Source organism: Callithrix jacchus, chromosome 11, assembly GCF_049354715.1.
Source record: "Callithrix jacchus isolate 240 chromosome 11, calJac240_pri, whole genome shotgun sequence".
Taxonomy (NCBI): Eukaryota; Metazoa; Chordata; class Mammalia; order Primates; family Cebidae; genus Callithrix; species Callithrix jacchus.
Genome location: NC_133512.1, coordinates 2,719,481 through 2,747,408, shown reverse-complemented (window position 1 = coordinate 2,747,408; position 27,928 = coordinate 2,719,481). Strand labels below are relative to the sequence as shown.

The window sequence follows — 27,928 nt, the reverse complement described above, 5'->3', positions numbered from 1 at the left end:
GGCAGTAGGAACCCTCCTGTTTCCTTTTCCTCAACATATAATATTTCTCTCATGCACCTTTGCCAAAAGTGACACTTCAGAAGATCTAAGAGGGGAAAAACAGCTAATTGTTGCCAAGAAAATCATGGAGAATTTCACCCATCTTGGCCACACACTCTCTCGAGCACAAACAGGGAACTTGCCTTTCACTCCTTTGCTATCTGATAGAGGCAACCTGCACAGAGCCCGGCTGGCTTCTGCAGGACATTCCATGATGTGGAATTGTCATGGTGACCACAGCACTTAAGTCACTGAGTCATCTGGAGGTCACAAGGAGGTGTGGTTCTTTCTCCCATGTCTCAGCACAGAGAAAAGGTGGGGGCACCCAAGAAGGTGCTGTCTGAGCTGGAATCACAGGCACAGCTGCCCTGACCACAGATCACCTCCCACCTGATCTCCAGTCACTGAGGCTCCCGATGGTCACCATTGTCATGTTTTCCCAATCAGGTTTGGAACTGAACCAGTAACAGCAACTCCTCCTTGCCCCCACCCCTCTGTCATGGGACTTTCTGGGGCCAGCTCCTGCCATTCTCTTCTGTGGGTCTCTGGCACCCTGACCTTGGTACTCAGGCTCTCAGACGAGGAGCCATCCAACCCTCCTGTGCTGTGGCGTGGTACACAAACACCGCAGGACAGGGACAGGGCATCTTGCTTTTCATTATGGAGAATGGTTTTTATGATCACAGAAGTCCAGAGTGTAAAATAACAGTGTCAAAAAAGGTAAAAAAAAAACACAAAGTAAAATGAGTTATTGTACTATTGAGAAATAACCACAATTGCCATCTGCTACCAGCGTTTTTAAGGCACCATACGCTTTATTTAATACTTATTTTCTTTTGGTTTTTCTTTACTCTTGTAAAATTGGGATCACATAAACAATGGATCTTAGTGAACCTTCAAAAGAACCTTCACGAGTTTATTAGGAGATAGCAATCTCTACAGTAAAAGCAGGAGCTTAGACAAGAAAGGTGAGAAGAGCTCAGTCAGATGCAGGCTCAGATGGTGCAAGAGGCAGGGCAAACAGGGAGAGCCTGGCTTCCGTACCCCGCAAACCTGGAAGGTCAGAACCTTCCATTACCGGCTCTGTGACCTTGGGCAAGTTCCATAACCCCTCTGACCCACAGCTTCCTATCTCTAGTGCATGTAAAATGACTAGCATCATACCTAGCAAAGAGGCAAAAATGTGAAGAGTGCCCTTCTCCTTCTGAATGGTAAATGCAGCCCCTAGAGAGACTTCAATCACTTCCTCAGGGTGAGGTTTTTTTTCCCAAAGAATAAATATCAATTCACGTGATAATCATTGATTGCATTATTCTGCTTGGGCTGCTGTAACAAAACACCAGAGCCTGGGTGCCTGAAACAACCAAAATTGGTTTCTCACAGATCTGGCGGCTGGGAAGACCAAGATCAAGGTGCCAGCTGATTCCGTTTCTGGGGAGGGCTGTCTCCCTGGCTTATAGATGGTAGCCTTCTCACTGTATCCTCACATGGCAGAGAGAAGGAGGCAGAGACTTCCACAGGATTAGTAGGGCCATTTATGGAAAGGCCCTATCTCTAAATAGAGTCACACCAGAGGTAAGGACCTCAATGTACGAATTGGAAGGGAGGGCAGAGAGACATGATCAGTCCGTAGCACTGATTGATATAAATAAGGCAACCCTAGTACAACAGTTTTCTCTGGTGGAGAAAGGCAGTGTGGTGCTTTTAACCTATGGTTATGATAAAAGAAGAAGGCAGCATGAGTCCTCTCTGGTGCAGCGAGAGGTGGTCCATGAATCTGCTCCCTCGGGCCAACAGTATTTCTTCAGGGCCCCCGTCAGTGACCCAAGGAAAGCTCTCTTTGCCTCTGCAGCCTCCAGGAAGAAGTGTTGAGGTGAGAGCTCACTGACTGAGGGTTCCTTACCTGAGATGAGAATTAATATTAACTCCATTTCAGGCAGTTAAGGCAGCTCTTCCCACCGGCTGTTGCAGCAGTTCCCTAGTCTTTCCTGTAGCTGGATGGTGGGGGAGGTTGCTGAGGAAGACAGGAGTTCCTTCTAATTCCAGTGGGAAGGAATGAGGCATCTTGACTCACTCATTCCTTTCCTCCGCGCCTCCACTCTGAGGCAGCAACTCTAGTCTGACCCTTTGACCACAGGCTGGCGTCCCCTGAAGTTAGAATCTCTGATGGGCTGAATGGATCGCACTTGCAGGCTGCGAAGGAAGTTGGTTTCAGAATCGCACCTGCCAGTTCCTCTTCATTTTCTACTTGAAGAATCCAGGGTTGTTTCTTCCATCCTGAGAAAATGCCTCAGTCTTCAGAAGAGCAGAAGCACCTCAGGTGGCAGGAACTGTGCCCCAACTTCTCATTTAATCAGTGGTTCCCGACTTGCAGAGTTTGCAGACTTGCACAATGCATTGTGGGGGTTCTCGTGGAGTTGCCAACTTTGTGATTTCACCAGCTGCGTGCCTTGCTATCATGAAATAGCGCGTGTTTCAAATGAGGAAGAAGACATTCCTAAACCAAATGCCCAAATGACTAGAGGTCTTCTTACAGAAGAGCTTTGGTGACTTTAGACTGATGTACGTATGTCAGTGTAAGGTTACCAAAGGTGTTTTATGATGTAAAAGACTACATTGTCTTTATTCTTTTTATTTTGTAATAGATGATTTTTTTTTAAAAAAAAGTCACCAAGATGGCAGCAGTCCAGAGATCAGACATTTTGGAATCTTTGACCTTTGATTCTGCTTTTCATTTTTCCCTACTTAAGAGCTGGCTCTTTTCTGCTCTGCATTTATTTTCTCACTCTGTCTTCTTGTCTGTTTTACTCACAAATCTGTTGACTGATCCTACAGGTTCTATGGGTGGTGGACAATCCATTGCGGACAGAATTGAAGGCATGCCAGGCCTGGGGTGGCAGAACTACCAGTGCTTCTGTGTGAGCCACCTCCAGCCCTGCGTCTCCTCTGGTCTGAGGTGATTATGTAGCATAGATCAACTTCACCCACACTTGCAAGTTACAGCAGATTCTACGCTCCTGAGGACAAGAACTGGTCATTCTTCATCTCCATACCCTCTGGGCTTGGCAGAGTGTCTGGCCCAGAGTTCGGCATCAATAATATCCTGTTGAATTTATTTATGTGGAAGTCCTTTACCCTGATTATTATTTTTTTCCTTCTGATTCCAGAACTTTTGTTTACCTAAAAAGACCTCAGAAAAATTGTATTTGAGACCCAGCCCATCATGGTCTCACTTACACATTGCTATATTTTATTCTCAGAAACACCACCCAAGGGTGACAAGGTTAGGAGTGGGAGGCAGCCAAGCACCATTAAAGAGAAACACTGACCAACATTTCCGCCTCTGCCGCGACCTCCTCCTACGCTCTCTTCTGCAGTGGGCTGATTCACTCAACACAAATGCATGTTCATAATAACCTCCATCTGTAGACCAGCTTGGGTCACATGAGTGATGGTCATTTTGTAAACCTCAGTGTCTTGGCACTTTACACTTATTTTAAAGTATGTACTTAAATAAGCTCTATTTAGAGCTTCTTCAGACAAAGATAAAAGAAATAATTAAAAAGTCAATAGGCAATGCAAAGATCCACACTAATGGCCTGAAACCTTTATCTTTTTAGAGGCAGAGAACTTCAGGAAAGAGATAAGATAGAGAAGGCTCTGGGATCCTGAGTTCTCCCTAAGCAGCACTCACTGACTCACACCCTAAAACAGGATGAACTTCTTCACCTTCTTCAGCCAAATCACTGAGCTGATGCACCCCAGGAGGGCTGAAGAACAGTTGTTTTAAGACATATTCGAAAGAAAGATAAAGGATTAACCCCTCCACCTGATCATTCCTTATCACTAATGTAGCACTTAAACAGTGATGCTACCGTAGTTCAATTCTTACTAAATTTATCAGAAAAGAAAGAAATTAGAAAGGAATCAAGACAGCTCATGGGATCGAAGGGGTGCTGAAGGACTGGGTTTGGGCAATGGCAGGAACTGAAGGAGCACCGAGGGCCAGAAGTGAGAGTCATGTGGATGGGACCCCCATGGACCTGGCACTCCGAGCAAGCAGCAATGAACCCCACTCAGTGCTTCCTTCCCATTGTCTTATTTGTGGAAGAGTCAAAGTCCCAGAAGTGGTTTTTGATTGATGGGCCTTAGTCATGAGCCTGGCTCTAAGATGATACTCTTGGCCTTTAGGTCACATGCTTGGCCACTGAACATGACAATGAGCAGTAGGGAGGAAGAATCTGGACACCCAGGTCCAACAATGTGAGGCAAAGTCTGGGAGTTGCTCTCATGTCAACCCACACATGAAAGGGCATTTCCACAAAGGAAGACTGGGGTGCCAGCAGGCAGATTGGGGCTTTGGATATGAAAGCCAAGAAACAGAAAATGTCCCCTAGACTCTCCCATAAGAATGGAAGTGTCCCCTTCACTCCAAAGCTAGCATGGTGTCAATACGATTTTAAAAAATACATTTGCAAACTTTTCTTCTTTTCAATTTGGGGAATCCTTTTGAAATACTTTTTCTAATGAAGGAAATTCACTAAGAATATACTAGATTCAGGCATTTACATCATTTCTAAGATGGAAATTAAGTTCAGCTTCCATATTCTTATCAAAAGCATGTCACCAGGCAAATCTCACAATTGTTCTCTCACCTCCTCCTCCTTACCCTCTGGTTTCTGATACATGAGAAAGAGAAATTGTACCACATAGTGGTACTGCAAAAAAAAAGATTCTGGCTATAAGACAACAGAACATCTCCCTTGGAGCATAAGAAGGTGAAGAATGAAAGCTTCAAGAAGAGAAGAAGAAAAACAGTTTAAAATTAAAAGGTTGAAAAGGTTAGGTCTCCAGCTACCACTCATTACGTACCAACTATGTGCCAGGCGCAGTATACGTTTATTACATTATCAGCCCCAAATCGCAGATGAGGGAGCAGACAGTTAAAGTTTTAAGTTACTGAAGGAATGACTGAATGAATAAACATGATGTTAAGTGGAGTTGAGGGTGCTGGTATCTGATGGCCCAGGCACCACGTGTCGTGTCTGGCCAGATTGATCAGCATGCCCCCAGCCTCATCTAGAGATTACTGAGTGCACCTTGGCTTCCCTGACCCTGAGTCTACTAACTCCTGGGCTTACAGTCCTTCTCCAGAACCCAGGGCAACTGGCTCTAAATCTAGCCAGTCACCCAACACCACACCCTAGCCCACCTGAGTATCATTATCTCCTAAGAGGTGGGCCACACCTGACAGGTTTGTCACCTCTTCCCTGCCAGGAGGCCAGCTGAACACGCTTCCGTGCTTATCTGGCATCCTGTGATCAGCCCCAACATCTCACTAACCACAGCGCAATAAGAAAAAAAAATGTCTCTTAGATCTCAGAGCAATAAGACAAGGAAAAAATCTCCCTTGCATTTTGCTGATTTGTAAAGTGCAGGGACCACCTCATTCTCTGGTTTTTGTTTTGTTTTGTTTTGTCATTTTTTGAGAGAGTCTCGCTCTGTCGCCCAGGCTGGAGTGCAGTGGCACGATCTTGGCTCACTGCAACCTCTGCCTCCTGGGTTTAAGTGATTCTCCTGCCTCAGCCTCCTGAGTAGCTGGGATTACAGGCATGCATCACCACACCCAGCTAATTTTTGTATTTTTAATAGAGACGGGGTTTTTACCATGTTGGCCAGGCTGGTCTCTAACTCCTGACCTCGGGTGATCCACCCACCTCGGCCTCCCAGACTGCTGAGATTACAGGTGTGAGCCACCGCACCCGGCCCATTTTCATAGCTATAAACCCAGAACCCAGACCAATGCCTCACAAATAGTATCTAATAAATGTTTGCTGACTAAAAACCAAAACAGAATGGCAATGATGCTCTTTGGACTTTGAGTACTGAACTGCCCTAATATCGTGTAAGAGCGACTTCACAGTCAGGTGATTCTGCTGCCTGGCCCCATCTTCCTCAACACTTGTGTTTCTCATACTCGTAAGGGATTATGCCCAAGCCTGCCCACAGGATGGCAGAAACATGTCTCCGCTTGGTCCTCAGTCAGTGATTTTTACGGCGTAGAAGGAATGGTGCCAAGAACAATGGCCAAAAGATGTAGCAGCAGCCTTCACTGTTAATGGGGTGCTATGATCAGTTTGTTCTCTTAGCACAAGGAATTGGAGGGTAACTGCACTGAAACAAAGGACTTTCTGTTTACTTCGTACTTAAACAGAAGTTCAGTTAGCTAGAACACCTCATCCTCTGAGAACTCTGGCTAATCAAGGATTTATCATCCTGTCTTGAACAATTTTTCCCTCTGACATCTGCTTCATTTTTATGGTTTTCATAAAGCCGTGTGCTTCTTTTATAGAGGAAGTCTAATTATAATGACTTACATTTGTACATGGTAAAAAGTAATTTCTGACAACAGTCTGTAATCAAGCTAGGGCAGGTGTTGATGCGCCTGTCTTGTCTGTGATTAGACTGAGCCTCACGTAATTAAATATGCCTGGGTTCACAAAGCTGATAAACGGTTCCCACTCATTTATTCAACAAGCATTTGCCGAGCACCTACTATGTGCCAAGGGCTGTGCTAGGCCCTAGGATGTAACTTTGAGCCAGACGGACAGTCTCTCCTCTCACAGAGCATTAAGTGTATGGCTGCAGGTCCTGCCACTTCCCTTATCCCTCACCAGGTCCTCGCCCCCTGCCAAATGACTCCCTGGAAGCCCCTAAGGAAGCTTCCCAACCATGCAAGGAGAATGGAGACCCAATTTCCTCCAGGGCAAAATGGCTGCCCATGTCCATATGAATGGTTAAGGCTTCTTAGTGCAGAGGGACAAGGGCTCCAGGCTCCTTCCCCCACCTCCAAGGAGGGTGAAGTTCAGGTCCACAGCCACTCTGTGCCCAGTCTATCTAGTCCAGCTGTGAAACCCTTGCCTGTTCTGACTGACGTCGGTGGATCACTGACATGCACTTAGCAAAGCTTTGAAAATGATAGATGGAAGGGAAACAACTCTGGTGTTTAAACGTGGTGCTAAGAATCCACACTGCGTCCTCCTCCATCTACCGTGACTAATCCAAAACGTAGAAATACATACGACAGACACGTGTGTATGTATGTATGTATCTACATACATAGATACGTTTGGGGAGATAAGATCTGGTTCTTGGTCTATAGAATAACAAAACGTGCTGAAAAGCAGCATTACTGCTGTTCCCGGTTTCTCTTCCATCCACCTCTAGGGAATTCACATAATGAGCCAACACCAAGTCATTTAGATTCTCTCTTTTTTCCCTGAGAAGCTACTGAGCCCTTTTAGCAGGCAATAATATTTTATCAATAGTGGTTTTAAGACGGGTTCACAGAAGAGTCTCAGAAAACTGATGTTCTAAGGACATAGGTGGTAGATCTGCAGCCTGACCCAACTGCACACCCTCCTTCCAGCCCTCTACCCCGTGGGCCCTTACGGGGTCAGACCCAACACATCTGAGACATCCTATCCCCAGACCTTGGACATAGCTGACCTGCACCCTGTCCCAGACAGGAACAAGCTGCTGGCTAACACCACCTCCCACATCCCACCTGGGCAATCACTTAGTGCTTTTCTCAGGCCGCTCTTGGTCTCCTACCAGTTTCTTTCATCCCCTCAGTTTCTGAATTTCTGATCCCATATTCTGGCTTTTATCCTCATGTGGGACACCCTTTGGTTAGCAAATCTCCAGCTTCCTGATGTGAAGAATTAGACTTCAACTTCCACCCATTCCAACTCTGTTCTCAGGTCTAGGGACTTCTGGAATGGGTGTCTCCTGTCGCCTCTGAGAAAATCCCAGATCTAGTCCTAGCCTTGATAAATCCCTCTGCATGGCACATTTCTAACACTCTCCTTTTCTCTTTTCTTCCTACTAGGTCTTCTTCCTACTCTCTGAAAACTAAGTTAACCTGTAATCGTACCAAACTAAACAGGTTCTCGTGGAAATGGGCCAGCTTCAGCAGCAGTAAAGCTAAACACATTTCAACCATGGAGTACCACGTGGAGAGCGGCTAACACCAGGAGAACCACTGACGAGAAAGGACGATGCTGCATGTCGCACAGCTGCAGCAGGTGGCATAGAGGAAGGCAGTGGGGGATGAAGTCAGCTGAGCCATCTGTGTGTTCCCTGCACTAAACCAGTGCCAGACACATAAAGACATTCAGTCCAAGTACACACCCCAGCAGCCCTCCGACAACCATGCACAGGGAGTCAACCCACCCAGCAGGCACTTCAGCTCGGCTTGTCAAGATGTCCCTCAGCTGCACTGCAATGGGTGGTCTGGAGGGGTGGGGTAAAAAGGCTCTAGCCCATTTGGAAAAGAGCAGAGAGAAAACCCCTGAACCGGCAGTGACAGCGGATGGAGAAATCAAAAGCTCCTACAAAAGCAGATTGGAAAGGGCTTAATGAAGGAAAGGGAGCAGGAAGGGCTGATGAGGGTCCCAGTTTTCTGATTGGGTTAACTGTGTGAATGGCGAAAGATGTAAATATGCTGGAGGATTGGGACAGTGGAGATGTTGAATTTGTTTGGGGACCTGTTAGGTCTGAGGCCCCAGGGGACCTCTACTGTAGAAACATCTACAAGGTGAGTTTGGGATTGAAGGGCTTAAAAAATGTTTACATCAACAGATATCCCTTCCTGAGAGCCAAAAGCACAATTTGTATATAAGCTGGTAAGACGCCATCGGGGTAAAGAAGCGATATAATGCGTATTCCCTGTCAAAGTAACTCTCATGAGAGAACTACGATGCAAAGCAGCTCTCATCAGGCATGAGAAGAAGATAGAATATCATTATTTTGGCATTTTAGCATAATGGTTTACACTAAGAAAATACATTTCTGTGAACTGTAGAGAGGGTGGGTGTGTGTGTCTACCTGTGCCTGTCCATATGTGTCTGACTGACTCCTGTATCTGCATGTGTCCGACTCCTGTATCTGCATGTGTCTGACTGACTCCTATATCTGCATGTGTCCGACTGACTCCTGTATCTGCATGTGTCCGACTGACTCCTGTATCTGCATGTGACTGACTCCTGTATCTGCATGTGTCTGACTGACTCCTGTATCTGCATGTGTCCGACTGACTCCTGTATCTGCATGTGTCTGACTGACTCCTGTATCTGCATGTGTCTGACTGACTCCTGTATCTGCACGTGTCCGACTCCTGTATCTGCATGTGTCCGACCCCTGTATCTGCATGTGTCTGACTGACTCCTGTATCTGCATGTGTCTGACTGACTCCTGTATCTGCATGTGTCCGACTGACTCCTATATCTGCATGTGTCCGACTGACTCCTGTATCTGCATGTGTCCGACTCCTGTATCTGCATGTGTCTGACTCCTGTATCTGCACGTGTCTGACTCCTGTATCTGCATGTGTCCGACTCCTGTATCTGCATGTGTCTGACTCCTGTATCTGCATGTGACTGACTCCTGTATCTGCATGTGTCCGACTGACTCCTGTATCTGCATGTGTCCGACTCCTGTATCTGCATGTGTCTGACTCCTGTATCTGCACGTGTCTGACTCCTGTATCTGCATGTGTCCGACTCCTGTATCTGCATGTGTCTGACTCCTGTATCTGCATGTGACTGACTCCTGTATCTGCATGTGTCTGACTGACTCCTGTATCTGCATGTGTCCGACTCCTGTATCTGCATGTGTCCGACTCCTGTATCTGCATGTGTCTGACTCCTGTATCTGCATGTGTCTGACTGACTCCTGTATCTGCACGTGTCCGACTCCTGTATCTGCATGTGTCCGACTCCTGTATCTGCATGTGTCTGACTCCTGTATCTGCATGTGTCTGACTGACTCCTGTATCTGCACGTGTCCGACTCCTGTATCTGCATGTGTCTGACTCCTGTATCTGCATGTGTCTGACTCCTGTATCTGCATGTGTCTGACTGACTCCTGTATCTGCATATGTCCGACTGACTCCTGTATCTGCATGTGTCCGACTCCTGTATCTGCATGTGTCTGACTCCTGTATCTGCACGTGTCTGACTGACTCCTGTATCTGCACGTGTCCGACTCCTGTATCTGCATGTGTCCGACTCCTGTATCTGCACGTGTCTGACTGACTCCTGTATCTGCACGTGTCCGACTCCTGTATCTGCATGTGTCCGACTCCTGTATCTGCATGTGTCTGACTCCTGTATCTGCATGTGTCTGACTGACTCCTGTATCTGCACGTGTCCGACTCCTGTATCTGCATGTGTCTGACTGACTCCTGTATCTGCATGTGTCCAACTCCTGTATCTGCATGTGTCCGACTCCTGTATCTGCATGTGTCTGACTGACTCCTGTATCTGCATGTGTCTGACTGACTCCTGTATCTGCATGTGTCCAACTCCTGTATCTGCATGTGACTGACTCCTGTATCTGCATGTGTCTGACTGACTCCTGTATCTGCATGTGACTGACTCCTGTATCTGCATGTGTCTGACTGACTCCTGTATCTGCATGTGTCTGACTGACTCCTGTATCTGCATGTGTCTGACTGACTCCTGTATCTGCATGTGACTGACTCCTGTATCTGCATGTGTCTGACTGACTCCTGTATCTGCATGTGTCTGACTGACTCCTGTATCTGCAGGGCCAGGACTGGGGTGGCCAGTGAGGCATTCAGAACAGAAGGGGCCTCCAGAAGCCACAGGAATCAAGAGAGATCATTTTTGCCTTCATCATTTTAATGTGATATCTTCAAAATCATAATCAACATGAAAATCCATAATAAACAAAACATCAGCATTTTAAATAAAGGCAGGATCAGTTACAGTATCAGGCCGTGACCAACGAACGGTATTAAAGCAAAGGAAAAATCAGATCCTGCCTCTGTTTAAAGTTATGATATTCTGTGCATCGTGGGTTTTTAACATTAATGTTGATTTTTTAAAGATTGCATTAAAATATTACTTACTTTGATTACTGTGGTTTTTTTTTTTTTTTTTTTTGGCATCTCCTTAAATTTTGTGCCCAGAGCAAGTGTCTTACTCAACTTACCTTAATCCTGGCCGCGCATGTATGTGTGTGTGTGTGTGTGTGTGTGCATGTATGTGTAAGACAGGAAGACAGAATGAGAAAGAGCACATCAATTCAAGTAGAGATTTATAGTGAAGAGACTACAGAACAGACCCTCAGTATGTGAAATCATTCCTTTCCAAGCAATACTTTTTCTCTTCTTTTTTCTTTTCGTTTTGAGACTGAGTTTCGCTCTTGTTGCCCAGGCTGGAGTGCAATGGCATGATCTCAACTCACTGCAACCTGTCTCCCAGGTTCAAGCTACTCTCCTGCTTCAGCCTCCTGAGAAGCTGGGAAATGTTTTGTATTTTTGCATTTTTAATAGAGATGGGGTTTCACCATGTTGGCCAGGCTGACTTCAGAGTGCTGGATTATAGGTGAGAGCCACCACAACTGGCCAACACTTTTTTTTTGTTTTGAGATGGAGTTTTGCTCTGTCACCCAGGCTGGAGTGCAGTGGTGCAATCTTGGCTCATTGCAACCTCCACCTTCTGGGTTCAAGCTATTCTCCTGCCTCAGCCTCCTGAGAAGCTGGGATTATAGGCATGTGCCACCACAACCAGTTAATTTTTGTATTTTTAGTAGAGACGGGGTTTCACCATGTTGGCCAGGCTGGTCTCAAACTCCTGACCTCAGCTGAACCTCCCATCTCGGCCTCCCAAAGTGCTGGGATTACAGGTGTGCGCCACCACACCCGGCCAACACTTCTAATTTCAGGTTTCACGCTGTCCTTTGTTGCTGTTCCAAATGCATCAATAAGGCTCAAGACCTCGTTGTAAACACCAGAAGTCTGACACCATCATCTTCAAGCACATCAACAACGTACAAGAGTCCATGGCCTTCCTTCACCCACCCACCAGGCTATTTTCAAACCTGTGCTGCCTGGATCCCAGGGAGAACTTGTGCTTCCCTTCCTAGACTGGAGACTCATGACCCTTAATCATCAGAGGTCACACAGGACAGGGTTGGCTAGAATAAATAATGGGGTACCTCATTTGGCCCCTCAAAATAGAAACGTTTCTCAGTGTGATATAGGTTTTGCATCAGGGAGTCACTCAGATAATCTGAACCAGAATGTGTAAAAATGAGTTCAAACATAGACAAGGTTCCAGGCCTTCAAGGTTGGTGAGAACCCACAAACAGAAGGTTACGAGGGGAAAGGATGGCTGTTACTGCTGTGGACGGAAATAAAGCAGCAAAGTCAGGCAAACTTGGCAGAGCAGAAGGTTCTGGGTGTAGAAAAGCAAAAGACTGGGAGTCGGGGCTTCCCCGCCCACCTCGCAGGTCAGGCTGAGCTCTTCCGGCCTCAGAATGAGGGTGTCTGGTTTGTTCCTGCTTGGCCGCCCTTGCTCTGCATGACCTTGGAGGCAATCCAGAATGACACCTACGTCTAGACAACTCACTGTAAGCGACAGATCAGATCTCAATGACCCAGGCCCGCACGGCAGAGGCCGTCTGTGCCTCTAAGCTCTGCCCATTCTGAGGACCATGCAGGAAACCACAATGAAAGTGAGCCTTTTGGCTTGCTAACACCAGCTGACACGTTTCCCAGATTCTGAAGGTCAATCCAGCTGAAATTTGAGCATCCAAGATTTCGGGTGTTGAGTTTTAAAAGGCTGAATATAAGATGACTCATATGCCAACTGAATCAGCTCTCAACACTGTGATTTTTCAACTAGATAACCAAGATGGCTTCTGAAACCTAAAAGAATGGCTTCTGCTCTGCAACATGTGGGTGCCGAGTACTGTCCCCGGGGAGGAGGACAATATACTCTTGGGTTGCCAACTGCTGACTTCACCTCCAGGTTCAGCTTCTTCACACAATTATTCCTCCTTCCGAATGTGAAAATCCTGAATAACTTTTATTTTGCTTTAAATGTTAAAGGTCTTAAAGTTAATACTTGCATGATCAGTTTTTTAAAGAAAGGTCAGGCCCACATAAAGGAGGCATTACAGCCCCTTTGCCTGTCAGGCAATTACTTGAGAACTAGGTAGGGAATCGCAAGAGAAAGAAACAAAAAATACCCAGATTAAATCTGCCTCACACTTGTCTGCCAGTGTAAGACTCCCTGGAATAGACACTTTTGGTTATTTAAATTCTCTCTGTAGGGAACCCCATCTCCAAATACAGTCACATTCTGAGGGACTAGGGCCTAAAACTCCAACATATATTTTTAAGGGAGACACAATTCAACCCATAACACCACTGCACCCCCAGGATCTAGCACAGTGGTTGACCCTGAGTTCAATAACTATTTGCAGGATGAATGGATGGGAGGCTCACTCACTGCTTTAGCTCAGGGCCACCCAGAAAGCTTGGCCAGTCTAACAGCCTTTCATAGACCATATTGCTTGACTGAAAGAGTCAGAGGAAAGGCTCCGAACTCAGTCACAGGATCAAGGACATCTCGGCATAGTCTCAGTTTCATGCTTCCCTCAGCTCCTCAGTCATCTCTCACAAAGCCAGCACCTGTGCTGTGCCCTCACCTTCCTGTTGCATCAGCTAGCTAGACCTTCAGCAAAAACAGCACAAGGCAAATGATCTTTGTTGCATATGAACTCTTTACACATGAAAACACATTTCCAGGCTGGGCGCAATCCCCGTAATCCCAGCACTTTGGGAGGCTGAGGGAGGCAGATCACTTGAGGCCAGAAGTTTGAGACCAGCCTGGCCAACACGGCAAAACCTTGTCTCTACTAAAAATACAAAACTTAGCCAGGCCTGGTGACACACACCTGTAGTTCCAGCCACTCAGAAGGCTGAGGCATGAGAACGTCTTGAACCTGGGAGAAGGAGGTTGCAGTGAGCCGAGATCGTGCCACTGCACTGCAGCCTGGGCAAGAGTGAGACTCTGTCTTAATAAAAAAAAAGAAAATACATTTTTAAAACAAACAAAATTATCTGTATTATGTCAGTGTGATTCAATACTCTCTAAGTATTCACATTGGACCCACGACCCACAGAAAGCACAGGTCTTAGGGATTTTACATTCAACCTAATTGCAGTCAAGCCAATACGCATTTCATTAACTGAGTGACATGTGCAAAGAACTGGGCTTCACACTTCGGAGTTTTTTTTTTAATGAAAAGAGGAGGCTCCTACCCTCAAATAGCTTATAATCGACAGGAAGATTAGTTGTACTCAGAACATTCAGTGACAAAGGAAGATGTGCTCAGATATATAATTTCACCTGTAGAGGACTGAATGCTGCATGGGGAGGAGGAGCATGAGGAAATGGAAGGCGAAGGTGGAGCTGCCTTTCTGCAAGTAGGAACCAAAGAGAAGGGCTGACGCTGCTCAGAGAACGGCATGAGCAATGGTAGGGACATCATGAGCCCAGGAACAGAAGAGAAGGGCTGACGCTGCTCAGAGAACGGCATGAGCAATGGCAGGGACACGATGAGCCCAGGAACGGAAGAGAAGGGCTGACGCTGCTCAGAGAACGGCATGAGCAATGGCAGGGACATGATGAGCCTAGCCCCACTATGTATTACAGAACACACAAAATGAGTCAGAGCTTGGCAGGGGAAATAAACTGTGTACAGACAGGGAAGGGGAGGAAAAGAATGACAGAAGACGCAGAGAAATTGGGAAAGGCTTAATAGAGGAGTGTCTTAATGAGTATTTGAGATAGAGCTTAAGAGAAAGGTAAACTTTCCAGGAGCGTCTAGGCTAAAAGAACAAGCTGATAAAGAATAGAGGTACAAAGGTGCAGCACATGCCTGGGGAGCCACAAAGACCCCCTTTTCCTTTCTATTTTTAGACAAGTGCATGATAGAGAAAGTGGAGGAGCCCAGTTGCAGAGGCCCTGACTACCATATTCGGGATTTTGAATGAGACGCTCTAGGAAAGTACAGCCACGCAGGTTTTTGAGCGAAGAGAGGCAGGTACAAGGCCAGAGGCTTCCAGGGTGCAAAGCATGGATTGGAGAGGTACCTGAAGATGGGCTGGGTATCCAAATCTCCCTAGGCCAATTCCTCGAGACTGTCACTTCCCCGTGGACACGGATGTTTGTTTTGCTCACTGAAGCATCCTCAATGTCTTGGCCTGTGTCTTGCATATGGCAGACATTTAGTTAAATTTTGGATTTTTGGACAGAAGCTTAGAGACAGCTTTCCTACATGACCATAAGACTATTAACATGTGGGTCCATATCTGTCGATATTCCTGAATCTCACCTCATAACAAAGCTGGTTTGTACACAGGGTCAGAGAAGAGAAACGAGTGGGCAATACTGAGGCCGTTCCCAGTGTCTCTGTTCTCCCTCGGTTCATTTGTGGGAGGCATTTCTGCTGAAGCTCGCTAGAGTTAGGGTTCTCTTACATAATGAAGAAAGCACCAACATCACTCGACATAGCCCTCACTCAGTTCACACACCTCCAATGAGAGAGGCCTTGAAATCAGCCCCCACTGCCCCGACAGCTTCTGCTCTCTCCCAAGTTCTGTCCCCTGGAGCTAGACGGAGAAAGTCCACTTGTTCCCAGACTGATCAGAATGGTTTCCATATTCCCTTGTAGCCTCTTCTTCCACATGTAAGAGACCTCACTCCTTCTCACTGCTCCTCTTCCTATGTGGAGTCCAGGCTTCTCTAAATGCTGGCTGGATCTCTTCAGGTAATTCCCAGAGTGTCTTTTAAAACTGGGGGCCCAGAGCTGAGCATGTGCGCCCAGGAATAGTCAGACCTGAGCCCCTTGAGAAGCATAACTCAATGGTGCGCATCATGACACAGTTCACATGACAGAAACCGCATCCTAATTCACTGCTGTCTTATGATTACAAAAGTGCTGACTTCATTAGGACATCCAGGGCTTTTCCTTCCCTCATCTGTAAATGGGTTGGGAAGGCAGAAGGGGTACTGACTTAATGCTCCTTGGAGTTTCTTTCCCTTCTGTCATGATATAACTCTGAGCCACAACTGGGTATTAATCCGTGATTGTTCTTCTGACTGTAATCCTTCTGTCCTGTCCCCTTCCCTGCTTACCAGAACATTTCCTATGGTCTAGCAGGAGACTAGCAAAACTCAGGGAACAGGAGATTCTCACCATGAAGACAAAAGTCCCTGAGTGTGGACATTGCTTGCTGTGGCAGGGAATGTCTGAGATGGCTTCCAATAATACCCAAATGTGATATCCATGCCCCCGTGAAATGCCCTCCCCTTGTCTGTGGCTGGACCTACATTCCATGTGACTTGACATGCTTCAAAACTTAACAAATAGAACACTGCAAAGGTGACAAGATGTTATTGCCAAAATTAGGTCATAAAGGACTGTGACTTCCCGTCTGTTTTCTCACTTGTTTCTCTAATGGAATTCAGCTGCCATGATGTGAGCTGCCCTATGGAGAGACCCACATGGCAAAGACGGGGGTGGCCTTCATCCAAAAGCCATCAAGGAACAGAGGTCCTCAGTCCAACAGCCTGTGAGAACTGAATCCTGCCAACAGCCATGTGGGTAGGCTTGGAAGTGCATCCTGCCCCAGTGAAACCTCAGGAGGACTGCAGCCCCAGCTGGCACTGTGCTTGCAGCCTGTGGGAAATGACCCAGCCAACCCGTGCCTGGATTACCGGCTCTGGCTTATCTGTCCAGGTTATCCTCTACCATCTGCTAAGGATTTCAGTGTCTTTGTCATTTTTACAAGCCTTAGAATTAAAACCCTTATAGCTCAAGACCATATCAGATTCACTAACTATTCTACCTTGTGTTCTGACAGCAGAATCTTCAATAGGTTGAATCATAGGACATTATCCTTGTTCGGTTGTTTCTTACCTACACGAATAGCCATGTTATGTGGTTCAACCTCACACCTCTCTGATATTGCTTACTGTTCTGTGTTGTCAGGTTTTTGCGTGCCTGTCTCCTCTTCGGGGCTCTGGCAACTTTAAAGTAGGAAATACTGATTTGTTTAAGTTCGAATCCCTGGCACCTGACCCAGCAGCTGCCATATCACAGACATCAATAAATATCTTTAGAATTGAATTGTTGATGTGTTTACATTGGCTCACAAAGCAATTGATTATTCACTAACTCAATAAATATTTCCAAAGAACCTGAGTGTCAGGTCTGGGCTAGGTACCAGCGTTACAGAGATTGAATCAGTCCCTGTCCCTGAAGTGTTCACTGTCTAATGAGAGATAAGTAAACAGAAAATTACAATTCAATATGGAAAGTGCTTAAATAAGACATTAACGGTGATAAAGGACACAAACCGAGTTCATTATATCTCGGGTAGTTAAGAAAAACTTCCTAAAGGAGGTAAATGTAAATTCAGAGCGAGCAGGAAAGTGACTGATAGTGTGTGTTCTGCATTTAGTCAGGCAAGTCCCAGCATCTTAGGAATGTGATTGCATTTAGTTAACTATTTCTGCATAACAAATTACTACAAAATTGTTGACTTAAAACAATACATACTTATTATCTCATAGTTTCTGTGGATCAGGAATTCAGACATGGCTTAGCCAGGTCCTCTGGTTTACAGTTTCTCATGAAGCTACAGTCAATTTATGAGCTAGGGCTGGGTCTCATCTGAAAGCTCATCTGGGGAAGGATCTACTTCCAAGCTTACTTACAAGGTTGTTAGCAAGATTCAGTTCCTTTGAGCTGCTGGACTCTGGTCCTCAGTTTCTGGCTGTTTTTAGATTGGAGTCTGCCCTCAGTTCCTTGCCATGTGTGTATCCCAACATGGCCACTTATTTCATCAAAACCAGCAAGGGATAGAGTCTGCCAACAAGATGAAAGTTAGCGATTTCTCGGACTATAATCATGGCATTGCTATCCCATCATCTGCGCCATATTCTGTTGGTTAAAAAGAAGTCACTACGCCGCCCTACTCTCAAGGGGAAGTGATTACACAAGTCCTTGTCTTGGGCTCTGTTTTAGGAAGAACCCAAAGTAGGACAGGCCTCATACAGTTACTCACCAAATCATGTTTTAAGACCTAACATTGACTTTCGTTGATTGGTGCTACAAAAACAGTCTTAGAGGAGCTTCTGCAGTAGGGAAATTGCCAAGGAATCTGTTCACCTCAACTCACAGGCAAAGTTCCACATTAATGCCTCTCAAGCTAGGGGCTGAAAAACTTTGCTTCCCCTAAGGAAATGTTTACTACTCAGACACAGTCAAAATCATACCCACTGCTGAGGGGCTTTCCCTCTTTGCTTCAGCCACTAGGAACCATCATCCAACTTATGGCTCAATTAATGCAATTAGGGAGGCCTTGGCGACCTCTGGGTCTGGATTCTATTTTTACCTTCTAGTCTTGATATTGCATTCAAATTTATATTTTCTTCAATCCTGACTTTTAAATTCTGTTTCATCCTTTTATCATATGTATTTCTTATAAGAAATCTCAGCTTTCATGGATGAAACAGGGCCTGGTTAAATACATGTTACTTTTGTTTATATCCTTTAATAAATTTCTTAGTTCTTCAAACAAAAATAACATTTAGAAATTTTTAAATTATGAGTTAATTATAAATGTAAATTTAAAGTTATACGTTTGCGGTTGGAAACACAATGAGTAAAAAGCAGAATTTCTAGGATCTTACCAGCCAGACATGAACCGGCAAACACTGGTAATTATGTGCTCCTGATCCTTTTCCTACAGATGTTATTTACTAAAACTATTCCATTAATTCTACCCTCATTCCCTGCTTTTTATTTCCCTGACATCATATTGGGATACAATCCTTTTTACGACACTCAGTAGTCTTCAAAAATTGTTCTTATGTTTGCAGAATATCTATGTGACAACTTACTTAACTACTCCCTTCTATTGGACATTTTATTATTTCCGTTTTTGCATTTTTAGAGTGATGTTTTAAAAATCCTTGTAGATATAATTCTATCAATATCACTGATTACATCCTCAAGATAAATTATTAAAAGGGGTATTACTTTATTACATACACAAATACTTTTACTCAAAAGCCCTTAACAATGTGCACTCATGCTGGCGATGTAGGAAGCAGTATGCCTGATCCCAACGCCTTGCCAATATCGGGTACTCTCTTTTTTAAAAATGTCAACTTGATAATATACTGCTTATGTTTAAAGAGCTAACTAAAGACAGTAGAACTCTCTGCAAGTCACTTTGCTTCTCTTAAAACACCACCTCCCTATAAACTCAATTTCTATTTAAAAGCAAAAATATTTTATTGAATAAATATGTATCGACCACCTACTTGTGTAAACAAGGTCCTCAATTCTCCATCCCGTCAGGCAGTATCAGCTTGATGAAATTTCTTGGCTCACATAGAAAGTAAGACTTTGCCATGTGCCTGGGAGGCTCAAAATTGCAAATACAGCCAACAAGAGGAAAATCCACACTACACGTTTTGGTGCAGTGCCACCATTTGTCAGACACTGTTATAAATAATGTCTTTGAGACTTTTAGAAGTGTGCACTGTGCCTTGGAGGTGGGGCATGTGGAAAGTTCCCCTGGAGTGTCGATTTTGAAATGAATTCAATGCCAAGGTCACAGCTCCAGCTAGATTCTCCTTTCAGAGCAGTGATTCCATGGGAATTCCCATAGTCCATATCCAGCTACTACTCATGGAGGGTGAGAAGGTGAGATGAAAACAAGTCTCTTTCTTTGAGGTCTAGGTCACTTGGAAAATAATTAACTTTAGTGGGTGGTTTTAACGTTTTAGAGATCTTTGCTTTAAGGTGACCCACAAAGTGGAAATTTCAGTTGAATGAAGTTGCTACAGAAATAAGGAATATTGCCCAGACTATAGGATAATCAAGCAACCTATCAGGCAAGTATTCATTTGGGAACCTGGAGTACCTTTCAGTGCCTAGTATTCTTGGCCAAAACAGGTAAGAGGTGGTGGGGAAGGGTTGGCCTAAGTGGATTTCATTGCCCCTGTCTTCTCAGAGACCCAGCATGCAAGTCCATTTTTTCCCCGTTCGTGTATGCCAACGTTCAGTTTTTCCTACAGCACTACAGAGACAAAGCAGAACCAGGTCAGATTTCTGCCTAAAAACTCATAGGGGATAGCTATTGCCCTTATACAGACCAGCAAGCACAAGCCACGAAAGAGCTCTAGCAGGCATGTAATCATTCCCATTCCGACACTCATGAACTCCGGAACCCTCTCTCCTGCATCCGTACTCCAGGCCTGGTTCCCCAGTCAGGTTCCGCACTCTTCTCACCCCCACCCCCCCACATACACACACAGACACACAGAGGCAGAGTCATGTGCCTGGCGTTCCATTTCGCATGCCCTTTTACATAGTGGGAACTTACTGTTTACTTTACCTGAAATTCAGTTCATTTTTCATTCCTATTTCTTCTGGTTTTTAGCATCGTTGTAATGGAAGGACTAAGAAAATTCAACAGATACTGCACACTATTCCTTTGGTTTGGGGATTATAGCCTTCAGAAATGAAGAAAATTCACATTACTCAATGTCCACCAATGGTATAAATAAATGCTTTATATGTAGCTGAGAGTAATTGCCACGTCCCAAGGTAGATTAACCCATTTTAAATATGTACAGGAAACATTTTTATTTTCTTTAGATTCCCAACAGAAATTGGGGTGAAATAAATATCTCCGCCCTTCTATCAAGTAGAAGAATATAGAACATTTTGGCACAATGTGGGTTCAGAGAAAGGGCAAAAAATACATAAGTAAACAAACATATAGTCATATATTTCCTTATCCAACCTTGCTCCCAAAAAGATTGACCATGGAGGAGAAGCAAACACATCCAGGTTGTGGCAACTCTCACTTCAATTCATTGGGGTAAAAGGAACAAATCCAAGTCTCCATTTGGGTTTGAGTTCCTAAGACCTCATTTCAACAATTTCCCAATATTTTGAGCAGAAGTTCAAGGCAACTTAAGAAAGAAAGCACACAGGTCAAGGTTCTGTGAGTTAAGGCTGATTTTGCCTTTCGCCCTGGGATTCACTGCCACGCAAAACAACCTGTCGCCTTATCTCCCCCAGGGTTTCCCCACGACAGAGCACGTGCCCCACGCTGGGAAGGAAAGCGGGCCCACTATCGGGGTGTTTTTCATATCGCGGAGTTTGGAGGTTAGGGCAGGATCCTCAGACAACCAACAAAACGGAATGAGGCTGTGAGTCAAGAGGACTCATGAATCAACGGCGGAAAGCCTGCTCCGAGCCTGGGTTGGTCCCGCCAGTAGGTGTGACTTTCGCCATTAATCCGGGGCGCTCCGTGGAGGGAGGAGGGTCGCCTCTTGCCAAGACACACACAGCAAATCTCCAAACCAAACTGAGATCTGCCAGTTCTGCAAGTCTCCTGTGAAGGCAGAGTTGGGCCCCTAAGACAGGACCCAGAGCTCGCCCGCGAGGGCTGAGGAGGCCCCACCCGGCTGGGGCAGCAACTCAGAGCCTCCTGGTCGCCATTGCAGGCCGCTCCACTCCATCATTCGAAGTGGCTCTTGGCATTGGGATTAGTGTGATTTACTGCAATCGCAACCATAGCCATCTTCGCCCACTGTCCGGGGCATGAGAGCCCAGCACTGTTTATTAGCTTTGGCTTCGCTTGCCATGATTAAGTTCTTTTCAGCATGCTTTTCCTGTCCTCGCAGTCCTGCTTCTCTCCCAAGAAGCTTTACACTCTAGCTGGAGGCCTCAAGTTCCCATGTCTGTCTACTTAAGGCGTGAGCTTTATGAATTCAAAGGCATCAGGGGCAAACAGAAACTTTCCTGGCTGGTTTGCAGTGACCGCTCTGTTGAACAAGGGTCTTAGGGTCTGACACCTGCACAGAGCTATGTCCTCCAGCCCATGTTACATGCAAAAAAGTCCTCCTGGCCAGTAGGGAGGTGCTGCAATCTTTCACTGATAAGACAGTCCACTTGTGAGTGGCTTGCAAGATGGGCTCTGGGTTTTTAACTCAGATTTATAACTCTGATTACACCTTCTCCCCCTTCTCACTCTTTCCTGGAGTTAGACACGTACAAAATGTGACAGTATCCTCAGAGATCACTTAATCCAGGGGTCAGCTGACCTGTTCTGTAAACGGCTCTATGTAAATGGTCCATGCTTGGTGGGTTGTAAAGTCTCACTCATGTTGTAGCTCTAAAATGGAAACAGACAATATGCAAACAAATGGGGATGGCTGTGTTCTAATAAAACTTTATTTACAAAGATTAGTGGGGACCCGTTATAATCTAATGTCAGATTTTTTTTAAGATGAGGAAACAATTCCAGAAGGCTCTACTTTGAGCCATGTTACACGTCTAGTAAATCTGAGACACAGAGGCAGAATCAAGGTTTTCAGATCCGCTGTATTGGGTTACTTATTATCTGTCCTATTTCCTGTGGTGTAAGTTTACTCAAAATGTCTGAAAGCACCTCAGTCATCTGTGATTGGTTAATATCAAACACACACTGAATAAAACACCTTATTACTTTCTGACAGAACGTAGTGCAAAAGCATGACACTATAAATTCTACTACCATCCTTGGCTCTGCCATGCGGGTTGACTCAGTCATCAACTTTATAGTATCCAGGAGCAGTTCTGTGTCTGTTTCTAGTATAGATCTGTTACCTTTCCTGTAATCCGTGAGCTCATATCACAACCTCCACTGTGACCACTGGTTCTTCATCTGTTTCTCCACATTTCACCCCTGGTCTCACAAGGGGACAAAGTGAGTTATAGCATCTGGAAGCACAGGGCAAATCCAGCTCCCCACCATTGGGAAACACTAAAGAAACATGCTTCCCTTGCAAATAGCTTCAAAAATCAATTACTTTGTCCTGTTATTAGGTGAGTACTATTCTTTTGGTATAGATTAAACACTCTTTGGGTGTTACCATGACAAAGCAAAATAAAAATCTCTGTTGCCAGATTCTCGTGTGGCTCTGAGCTAGTCAACCTCTCAGAGACCAGCTTCCAGACATGAACAATGGAAATAATAAGATTTGGCCTAAAGGATCCTTATTCAGAGTGTATATAGGGTAAAATATAATTTGTTATGCAAACCAGGACATTTCTGAAAACGAAAGGGAATTATAATTCTGTTAGGCAAAATCTGGAACACAGTATATGGCCACCAAGCGATACAATACAGTGTCTGGTACATAGATACTTGACACGTCAGTTTCCTTTTGTCTTTTTCTCAAGAATTCAAGCAATTCTACATTTATATCCTTTTCTTCTGTGTGTCAATGTCATGTTGAGCACTGGACTAGGCAGCGAAGCCGTCCGCTCCTCCACCCCTTTTCTGATACTGCAGAAAAGTCGAGCTGTGCCTGGTCACTCTGCTTCGAAAGCCTCAGGGACACCATCAGGGCAGAAGAAGATGGCATTCATTCACTATTCCACGGTCAGCACAGATGTTAACTCGAAACAACAACACGTCTATTTGGGAAGGAGAAACGTTGTGCTGTAACGCGACTCTTATGAAAGCACCAGGAATAAACGCCTTGGATGGGGCAGAGGGAGGGTCAGGTGGGAGTTCTGATCAGCTCAACCCGTGTACACTACATGAACTCACTTAGAAATAATAAAGCCTCTATGCCTTCTCAGTCTTGTATTTGTCTTAAACTCAGGCCCGCCAAATTGTGCCAAATTATGTGTTGTTCAACTTGGACTGCCCCGAGAACACTGAGCTCCTTTTGCAAGTTAACTGTGCCGTATTTATAAGATTTCAGCATTACAACTAGGAGTTATCGACAGAGAAAGGGAAACAAACAGATAATTTTTTAAAAGTCGAAACGACAGCCATTTTCCCCTCCAGCTTGAATCAAGGTTGCGTTTGTTGGAGACCCTGGGGGACAGTGACACACACGTGCACACAGGCAGACTCACCTTATGCAGCTCTCTGTGTACAAGAACACGTAAATAAGAGCATTAAGATCAACAGCACAGGCTGCATTTCTAAAATTCACGTCTATTTTAAGACAGGACATTTTGGATGAACTTCACTGTTAACCCATATTCTTTTTTCCTTTTTGAAAATATAATTTATTCATCTCTATTTTAAACTAGTTATTTGACTTGGGCCAAGAAAATCATCATAATAAATTTATTTTGAAAGGTTACATTTCCGGTATTTTTAAAACGTTCCTTCTTCTCCTCCCCGCTCCCCATCATCCTGTCCCCTCAGTAATCAAATAGTAAGGCATACTTGGGCATTAAGAGTTTGAAGTAAGCCAGGTGTGCTGGCTCATACCTGTAATCCCAGCACTTTGGGAGACTGAGGCAGGTGGATCACGAGGTCAGGAGATCGAGACCATTCTAGCTAACACAGTGAAACCCTGTCTCTACTAAAATTACAAAAAATTAGCCAAGTATGGTGGTATGCGCCTGTAGTCCCAGCTTCTCAGGAGGCGGAGGTGGAAGAATTGCTTGAATCCAGGAGACAGAGTTTGCAGTGAGCCAAGATCGCGCCCCTGCACTCCAGCCTGGGAGATGGAGTGACTCTGTCTCAAAAAAAAAAAAAAAAAAAAAGTTTGAAGTGTAAGTTTAAATCCCAGCTCTCCCTCTTCCTACAGTGTGACATTGGTCAAGTTATTCGACTCCTGCAAGCCTCAGTTTCCTCAGCTGAAAATGGGACTAATGCGAACTCTCACTTCACAGAGCTTCTGTAAAGGTTAAAAACATGTAAAGTGCTTAACCGTTTTTCAGGCAAAGAGGAAGGGGACCAACAATCCTAACCTCACCCCTGAATCACTGCAGAGGTCACCTGCCCGGTCTCCATGCCACCTGCCTCATTCCACCCACCAGTGTATCCTATGAACTCCGATCAAACTGGCATCCTTTCTAAACGGGCGTTCTCATTCATCTCTCTTCTCCAAAAGCTTTAGGGGCTCCCTATTCCTGCAGGGTAAAATTAAGTGATTCGTGGTGTGTATGTTACAACCGTCTTTTTATGTCTTGGAACTCTTCAGTTTTGCTCACTCGCTAAATATGTAAAAGAGGGCTCTGAGTAGAAACTCCCAAAATGGGGTGATTCAAGGTCTGCCCGCCTGATCTCACTTTCCAGTGTAACTCTGGACCCCTTGCATGAACTATGAATTGCTTCCTCTACCCATCTTGTATGACCTTCCTTCAAGGGCCGTCTTAATCTCCCCTCCTCTATACAGCCCTGTCTACCCTCTTCACCACAACAGATTCATCCCTGCACTGAATCCACTGGGCAGACTGTTGCTGCATCCCACCTGGCACTCAGGTATGAACTCTCTTGTAACATCTCGACAATTAATATAGTAGTAATATCTTCTCTCAACTAGAATATGGACTTTTGGGGAGCAAAGAATATTTTTAAAATTTTTCTGGATTTCTGCCACTTCCACATCGTAGATGCCCCATAAAAAGCTTGTTGAATGAGTGAAGAGGAATTAAAATGTGAAACATGAAGTCAACACCTTACAGTATAAAAATGATAAAGACTAAAGGTTCTAATTGATAATGACCGTGACAGGCTTTTCCACTCTAGAAATCTATAAAATAATATGACTCATAAAAATGACTGTGAGAGATGACTGACATTTCTTTGGACCACTTCTTATGGAGGAATATTTTAGAGAATCTGACCAAATCAGGAATAAATGCCATTTAAAATGATTATTTTTAACTATCACTTAAAAACATCTCAGGATCAAAACCCCCTGACATCTCCCCTTTAGTAAATTTCCAGGGAACAACGTTTATTAAATGATTATACAACCTACACACCTACACAGGCCGGCTCATCAAATATAATACACGAGAGACGCAAACAGATCTTTTTTTTTATTAATATACCTTGAAGCCAGCCCTTAAACCAATATTCTTGACAAAGGCAATATGATTTGCTGTGTTCATGAAGAAATCTGACAACGTATCGGCTGCGTCCAAATGTCTGTGACATATGCTGCCCATCAGACCCAGAGAAGTGCATAAATGCATCTGTTTTCACTCACAGCCCTCTTTTACATCTTTACGAAGTGAGCAAAACTGAAAAGTCCCAAGGAATAAAAAGATGGTTGTAACATACACACTACTAATCGCTTAATCCTCCCTCCAGTGCGCAGGCTGTCAGGGCCAGGACGATAACGCGGATGCTAATACATGCTGTCTGCGGGAGCTGTCGCAGCCACGGCGTCCCGGGGCTCCATTTGTCAATACCAGAGGGATTAGAGAGAGACAGAGTACACAACTGAGAAGAGTGCGTGTCCAACATGGATCCGGTTTCCTTGTTTGTCAGCGAGCGCTGATGGATCCAAGAAGACGCCGCTGACACCGGCTGAGTTCTCCGCAGGCAGATGCAGTGCAGTTTCTGTTCCAAAGCAAAGCAACAGGCAGAAGACGCCAGAAAGGACAATTCAGTGACCCAATCTCCAAAACAGAGTTCACTTAACTCACACTTAGCCAGAGAAGTTCCAACCCGGCTGAAATCCCACAGGAGAAAGCATTCGATGTTAAAACACCTGGGTGCTTGGGAACCAAAACTCAAAGACCACCTCCAAGACTGTTGGAGCCAGGACGATCACGTCACTTGTCCAGGCTTCCCAAGGCTCTGCAGGAAGAAGGGCAGTTGGAAGCGCCGTCAGCTGCTCGGGGATGCAGTCAGGCTGAGAAAGCAGAAGCCGACGGCCCCGGTAAGATTCCCCTAACTCTTGGTGATTGTTTGCAAGGTGAGGAAACAGAACCAGCTGCTCTGAAACCCTGCACTGCCTGAAGGTTACGCAACCCTCTTTCTGCTTTGGCTGGGGAAGGCCGGCGTAGGTGTGGCGCCAAGCCCAGCTCATCTTTATTTAAGACCATTGTCTGAAACACAAGTTCTGCTGTGCCACGTCTTCCCGAAAATCTCAATTCCGATCCAGCTGGCTTCGAGGAGAGAATGGATTGGGTCAAGTGGCCAGTCTTCATTAGTGTGAAGGCTAATAATATCTAGAAAGAATAAAAGGAGACTGACCCTTCAAAGGGAGGCAGAGAAAAAAGGATCCTGGCTCTCCTGCTGACCGGTGATGAGCTCTTAGGTGCCTCACCTGGGCCTCACTTGAAAGTGGAGATCATCAAATTCGCCATCCCAGTCTTGTGCCAAGACTAAAGGGGATGATTTATGTCAAAAGTATCTGGCATTGTTCCTAGAACTTTGCAGCCACTCTGAAATATGTTATTAACATCCCTTTATTGAACACAGAGAATTCCCAGAACATGAAATGGTGAGGAATGGTTTCAAATGCATTAAGGCCTGAGTGGCCTCTCCTGGACTCTGCCCGTTCCTCGGAGGGGAAGAAGGAAGGAGTCAGTCCCATGGAAAGAAATATTCCATCGATATCTTCACTGTGTACTTTCCCATGGAAAGAAATATTCCATCGATGAAGAGGGGGGTTTCCCACATCTTCCTTAAAGACATAGCATAGCTTCAGCTGGACATAGGAGGCCTTACCCACAGTCCACAGGGACTCACCAGATAATTGAAAAATCAGAGATTAAACTTGGCTGTTTCTCAGTCTAGCACAGCAAAAGCCCAGTGCGGATTTTCAAGACTTTTTTTTCCCTTACATAAGAGAAAAACAGGTGCTGAGAAGGGTGAGCTTGATGTAAATCCAGCTTAGAGCAAGGACAGAGCCAATGGGGGAAATCTTGCTGAAGCATTAACAAAACTAGGATTTGCCTTTCCCCAGAGTTTGCTTTCCGTCACACTGTTCCATATTCAACGAGATGGGAAATAGCACATGTTAACTTTCTGATTAAACACATTCCGTGTGTTCCACACCTCCGAGTACCAATCCAGGTGGGGAGGTGAGGAAAGAAGGCACTCAGGATCAGACCTCATCCCTATAAAAACAGAGAATAGCAGGCCACATAGTTGGACTTCGAAGCCCTCTCGTGCCCTAGCGGTACTGATGATCTATGAAGACACTGCCTCATGCATCCAGTGAGG

At 45.1% G+C, this 27,928-nt stretch overlaps 2 protein-coding genes and 1 long non-coding RNA gene across 15 annotated transcripts in view; 1 reads left to right on the top strand and 2 right to left on the bottom strand.

The window, feature by feature from the left end:
- Positions 1-27,928, bottom strand: part of BBS9 (Bardet-Biedl syndrome 9) — a 749,186-nt gene that overhangs the window by 25,217 nt on the left and 696,041 nt on the right. The window lies entirely within an intron of this gene.
- Positions 344-16,526, top strand: LOC118143592 (uncharacterized). 12 transcript variants are annotated; one of them, XR_004727763.3, is made up of 5 exons: positions 344-486; positions 7,931-8,126; positions 14,841-14,964; positions 15,595-15,690; positions 16,392-16,526. It is a non-coding gene; the product is annotated as an uncharacterized LOC118143592 (long non-coding RNA). The 12 variants fall into 12 exon arrangements; XR_004727762.3 differs by having other exon boundaries at positions 14,841-15,009; XR_013523808.1 differs by lacking the exons at positions 14,841-14,964; positions 15,595-15,690; positions 16,392-16,526 and adding exons at positions 1,423-1,614; positions 2,875-2,995; positions 11,794-12,974 and having other exon boundaries at positions 7,931-8,638.
- On the bottom strand, positions 8,846-26,725 carry LOC144578310 (uncharacterized). Its single transcript, XM_078342193.1, has 2 exons — positions 22,056-26,725; positions 8,846-20,453 (listed from the first exon to the last, which is right to left on the bottom strand). Exon 2 carries the CDS (start codon positions 10,622-10,624, stop codon positions 8,846-8,848), a length of 1,779 nt encoding a protein of 592 aa, XP_078198319.1. The 5' UTR covers positions 10,625-20,453; positions 22,056-26,725.